We start from the raw sequence: 5724 nt of genomic DNA on the forward strand, positions 1-5724 counted from the left end.
TCGGCAGGCGGACTCTCGACCACTGCGCCACCAGGGAAGCCCTCCTGGGGTCTCTTGATTTCTATAATTCAGCTTTTTATAAATATTGGGCAGGTTTCTGGGATTAATTTACACTGTAACACAAAGGTAGTTCTGTGGAGTTGATCATAATAGAATTTTACCAAAATGGCTAGGTTTTAAAATATAATTTATTTTTTTAAATTTCCACTTACTTTATTGGGTATAAAATGGACTTTAATTTGTGTTACTTTGATAACTGTGGAAAAGTGAACATTTCTCTTGTTTTGTTTGCGGAACTCATACATTTCAGAAATATTTTTGGTGACAACAGATAAAATATATGTATCTGAAACTTTTGAGTATTGGTCAAGAGTTTTCTTTATTATAACTTTTTTTTCTTTTTACAGTTAAGATAAATGGCAAAAAATTGAGATTGTAAATCTCAGTAAAAGTACCTCTAGGAAGATTAGGAGGGACACTGACATTTAAGAAGCTATTTCTAGCTGAAAGTCATTATTTTGCTCCATATATTTTTAGTGTTTTTGGTAATTATTCATTCCTTCTACAGCGTTGTATGTCTGTGTGTCAGGTCTGTGCAATTGGAGGCCACTTAAGGAGTGGACCTCCACTGGAGGAGCCTGACATGTAAATAAATAATGTTGATATAGCATCAGTTTTAAAGACTTAGAATTTAAACTACAGATTTAAAAATTAGCTATTAGTTTACTCAGGGCAAGATTGATTAGTGTGTTTAACTCTGTGCTAAGGAAGTACTGTGGACTGGTTACCGTTTCTTTGTTCAGTGGCCACAATCCATCTGTCCATCCATCCATCCATTCTTCATTCCCCTTAACCATAGTCATCTTTTGCTACAATGTGTACCCTTGATCCCAGGGAGAGCTGAGAGAGGGGTGCATGAATCTGTCAAAATAAATACATCAGCATTAATGGGCAGAAGGCCCAGAGATCTTGGTACACAGAAGCCCACATTGTTTATTAAAATAGCTTTTTACTGAGGCCCATGAAAGAAATTGAGTCATAGGTTTTCTACCCACAAAAAATCTACTTTAAAAAGAGTCAGGTGTTACCAGTTTTCCCCCACAGCTCTTACTGTGTATCTTATCTTTAGCTAACTGGTTGCTAAAAACAGTGGTGGTGGTGGGGGAGAAGAAGCCTAGTCATTTGATTACCGTTCCTATAAATGATAATAGGGAGGGTCAGTGTACCTCTAAGAGCAATTACACACTTCCAGGTGCAGCATGGTTGAGCATGCTCTGGTTCCCTTTCCTTGTCACAGATCACAATCACAATAAATCACAAGCCATATTTAAAATATAATCTCTGCAGACTTTGGTACTAGGTATTGCAAAGCACAGTTTCATAGTCTCTCTTTTTTCAGTATTTCATGTTTTAGAGGATATATCTGCTTATATTTTTTAAATTACTACTATAACATGTAAGAATCCATATTTTAAAAGTATCTGCATACCAGTAGAAAATATCCCTGATCTGTATATTTGTAGTTATAATTTTGCCATAAGTGGTATCAACTGAGTCTGTCTCTTGGTCTCTTCATCTCATAAATGAAAGTAATCATACTAGCTCCCTGTTTACTAAGGATAAATTTCAAAAAAATTTATTATGTGGAGATAAATAAAACTTAGTCTTTCGGGACTTCCCTGGTGGCTCAGTGGTTAAGAATCCGCCTGCCAATGCAGGGGACATGGTTTCGATCCCTGGTCTGGGAAGATCCCACATGCTGGAGCAACTAAGCCTGTGAGCCACAACTACTGAGCCCAGGCGCTGAGACGACTGAAGCCCGGGTGCCTAGAGTCTGTGCTCCGCAACAAGAGAAGCCACTGTAATGAGAAGCCCACGCACTGCAACGAAGAGTAGCCCCCGTTCACCGCAACTAGAGAAAGCCCACGCGTAGCAACGAAGACCCAACGCAGCCAAAAATAAATAAATTTTTAAAAAAAAAAAAAACAACTCAGTCTTTGATCTAGGGTGTATAGTCTTTTAGGGAAGAGAGATCTGTAAGTGGATAATTGCAATATAGTATGGAAGTTCAAAACTAGACCTGTCAAAATCCAGAAGTAACTCCAGGGAAGCAATGATTAATTATTTGATTGGCAAAGGACAAGAGGGATAAAGCAAGGGTTGATGATTAGACTCATGCCAGGTGGACCAGGTTAGAACAAAGACGTTTCAGGAAGAGAGTCTAGTTTGTGCAGCCTTACGGAGATGAGAAATGGCCCAGTGTGCTCTGAGAGCTGGAAGTAATTTTGTGTCGCTGTATAAAGTGCCATAGGTACTGCCCAGAGATGCTGCAGGAGAATAGACAGGGCCAGATCCAGAGGGACCTGTGTGCTTGGATTTTATTCTGTAGGTAGGGCACAGATTTAAAGCTGTGTGTATTTTAGGACGATTCCTCTGGCAGAGTGGATCGGAGGGAGTGAGAATGAAGATAGGAAGACTAGGTAGAGGTTAATGTTTTTCCTTAGGTAAAAAATGAGGCCAGTGAACTGAAAAGGAGTGACAGGAGGGGGAAGGGGATAGGACTGAACTGAGGGCTGAACTGTTCAGGAGCTGGAGTGGTTAGGACTTGGTGATTGACTAGAGAGTTTTCTTTCTATAACTTAAGGTATACGGCTTTCTTCAATTCTCCACAGTTCACTTCTAATTTTTTAACCTCCTGGCTTTAAATTAGTTATCCTACCCATTAGACTATTCAGAAAGCTAAGAGGCTCTTTGCGTACTTATTTTTTCTAAAGCCCAGCCTAATGCTGTGTTCTTTTTAGGTGAGATGGGCAGACCTGGAAGAAAAGAAGGATGCAGATAGGAAAAGGGCCATAGGTTTTGTGGTCGGACAGACTGATTGGGAGAAGATCACAGATGAAAGTGGTCACCTGGCTGAAAAAGCCCTCAATCGAACCAAATATATATGAGACTTAGTTTTTGAATGGAGTCATTACTCCTCTAAGGTAAGGGTACACAGTCATATAAATAGCCTACTGTTTGTTGTTTTGAAGAGTTTGAGATAAAGAAGACAGCATGCTTTGCTAAAAATGCTTCTCTTCTTTTATTGTTTTCTGGTTCTAAAAGAGTAAGTATGTGCTAGTTGCCAGCATTTGCAATACAGGGTATTAGAAAAGGAAGCAATTTTCTGCAACCTGGCCTACTTATAAAAATATAAGACTTAAGAAAAGCTTGGATTCTATCGATTTGGTAAGGAGTGGAGTGATGAGAGACTAAGGTCTGCTGAATTTTCTGTCTGTTCCTTCCTGCTGTGACAGCCTTTTCTTTTCTTTCCAGGTGGTTCGCTTTGAGGTGGTCTGAAGCCAACGCCTCATGGAGCTTCGTTGTGTGTCACCTTGCTTCCACATTTCAGTTTTTGTTTTGTTTCTACTGCTTTAGTTTTTTAAAGTTCTCCAGTGTCCCCAAGAGGTATTAGGATCTTGCTCTACCCAAGCAAGACATTAATTTTTCTTTTTAGCTACTTTGGGGAGGGAGGGATTGATAGCTTAACTGCCGAAGCCAGGTGGAGATCTGCTGGAGGACTCCAACAGACAACGTTTCCTCCACTGTACAGTGTCGCAGACTATCTCTATCATCATTGCTTTGTAGCTGTTTTTGTTTTTTTACTGTATGTAACTGGTAGCTGATTGTACTAGGATTAAAAAAAATAAACTTTCATGATAAAGCCAATGAGATTCATGGGCTGTACAGCATGAGCCCCTTTCTCTTGTTTTCTTAATTTTATTTTTATTGCTTTTTTAATATGGTGTGTTCTAATTACACGCTAATTGAACATCCCAAAACCTCTTTTCCATTCAATATTATGTAGCTCGATGATTCCATAATTCATGTTGTAAACACAAGGCTCAGTGATGTTCACAACACTTACCTTTGTTTTATAGCTGATTTCTTTCTCTATCTTTGTGTCTTGAAGACTAGTAGAGACAATTTCAAATATTCCTCAGTTCCCTGAAGCACATCTGTTCTGTATCATGATGTTTTATTGTTTTATTTATTTTTTGGATCCTTTCTCTGCTCCTCCCTCTTTTCTTGCCTTCCTCTTCTTACTTTCTCCCTTCACATTCTGTTATGTTTTGATTTTTCCCTGATCTGGCTTTGACTCCTGGTAGACAAAACTGATGTACTCCATGAAGCTTGGGAGCTTGTTGCCTTACTGCTAACCTTGAATTGTTGATTTTTTAAGTCAAGATTGCAGGGCAGGAGTATGGCGATGCATACTTTAAGCCTGTCAAGTTTTCAGGTTCTTGCCAGATTGCTCATGATTGGGAAGCATGGCCTTCTGCATAGAATTTCCTCTCTTGTGAATGGTACCAGGTGGAGCCTAGAAATATACAGAGCTAAAACCCAAATATCGTTCCTGTTTAAAAACAGAAAAGGAGCTCTTTTCCCTTTTTCACTCTGCAAAGAAAAAAAAGTTATTTCCAGCATGAGAGAAGACAGAGAAGAGACTTCTTTCTCAAACATCATTCCCACTATGTAATTTAACTCAGTAAGCTGTAAATTTGTTTACAAAAGGCTTGAATATTTTGAAACGTTTACTTTTGGGCTACAAATAAAAACCTTTTAGTTTTATGACCTACATTAAATACTGTGTGAATAGAGATAATATTTATTATTTATTATAATATTTATTACCATTCAAATAGTATCATTTTTGGGTTCAAGAGCTTGAAATTACAGTGCTGAAGACTAACGGGAAATTCTGATGACTCTGTACTTCTTTTATCTTTCCTGCAATTCTGAATGTTTACATGTAAGCGACTTTATGTTATTAACAAGTCAATGCTGAATGTGTAATTTGATACATTAAGTAACTTCTGGTGATTGTAGTGTTTAGCAAGCTACTTTGATTGCTTATTGGCCGACAAGACATTTCTATGTAGTGATCTTTCTCAGCCGCCTCTCCTATGTTGAATTAAGGTACATCACAAGATAGTCAATAGAATTATCATTTATACAAAGACCAACTTACTAATTACTGAATCTACCAAATGTCCGTTCTCATCAAAAAACAAAATTTCCAGAATGTGTTCTTTAGTTCAGGAGGTATATATGTTCTTATAGAGAGTGTTTTACTTCAGTTTTCTTAACCTTTTTATGTTCTGACTGACAGTATTCAGAATACCAATGAAATGAGAAGTGTTAATCACCCATAAATCCCTTTAAATCTGTCATGCTTTTGCTTTGCAGCCATGGCTTTGTGTCTTCGATCTTATGCCAAGAACGGGGAGGGAAAAATGAACAGGGTCAGAAATAACCTCTGCTGATTTTTAGAAGATACAGATTAACATGACCTTAGGCGATGAACATAGAATGTTGCCTACTTTAGGAAATTGGTATAACACATAACCTCGATGAAAGGAGATTAATGAAAAAAAGATCAGGCACCAAAAAGAAAGTAATGTCAGTTGATATTTGACTTTGCTGTTAAGAAATTCTTAAATTTACATTATTGCTAGAAGCAGAATAGGAGAAAAAGCTCAGGAATATCTTGGAGAAATTTGGTGTGGTTAGAAATTGCCTTGATAACACAAATACTTTAAGTTTATTAAGAGATGTCCTTGGAATACAGAGGACCAAACTTGGGTTGCATTTATTTGGTAGCATTTTACTGTTATTTATTAACATTGTTTTCCTTATCTCAGAAAGCTGCTTGGTACATGTTTTTTAATTTTTATTTTAAAC

At 37.6% G+C, this 5724-nt stretch overlaps 1 protein-coding gene across 1 annotated transcript in view; it reads left to right on the forward strand.

The window, feature by feature from the left end:
- YLPM1 (YLP motif containing 1) overlaps positions 1 to 2948 on the forward strand; it is a 67021-nt gene extending 64073 nt beyond the window's left edge. Inside the window, exon 21 of the mRNA XM_007459738.1 lies at positions 2802 to 2948. Within this exon, the coding sequence (XP_007459800.1) occupies positions 2802 to 2948 (147 nt within the window). The remainder of the gene's footprint in view (positions 1 to 2801) is intronic.
- Positions 2949 to 5724: the final 2776 nt, after the last annotated feature.

Source organism: Lipotes vexillifer, unplaced genomic scaffold (assembly GCF_000442215.2).
Source record: "Lipotes vexillifer unplaced genomic scaffold, Lipotes_vexillifer_v1.1 scaffold39, whole genome shotgun sequence".
Classification (NCBI taxonomy): domain Eukaryota; kingdom Metazoa; phylum Chordata; class Mammalia; order Artiodactyla; family Lipotidae; genus Lipotes; species Lipotes vexillifer.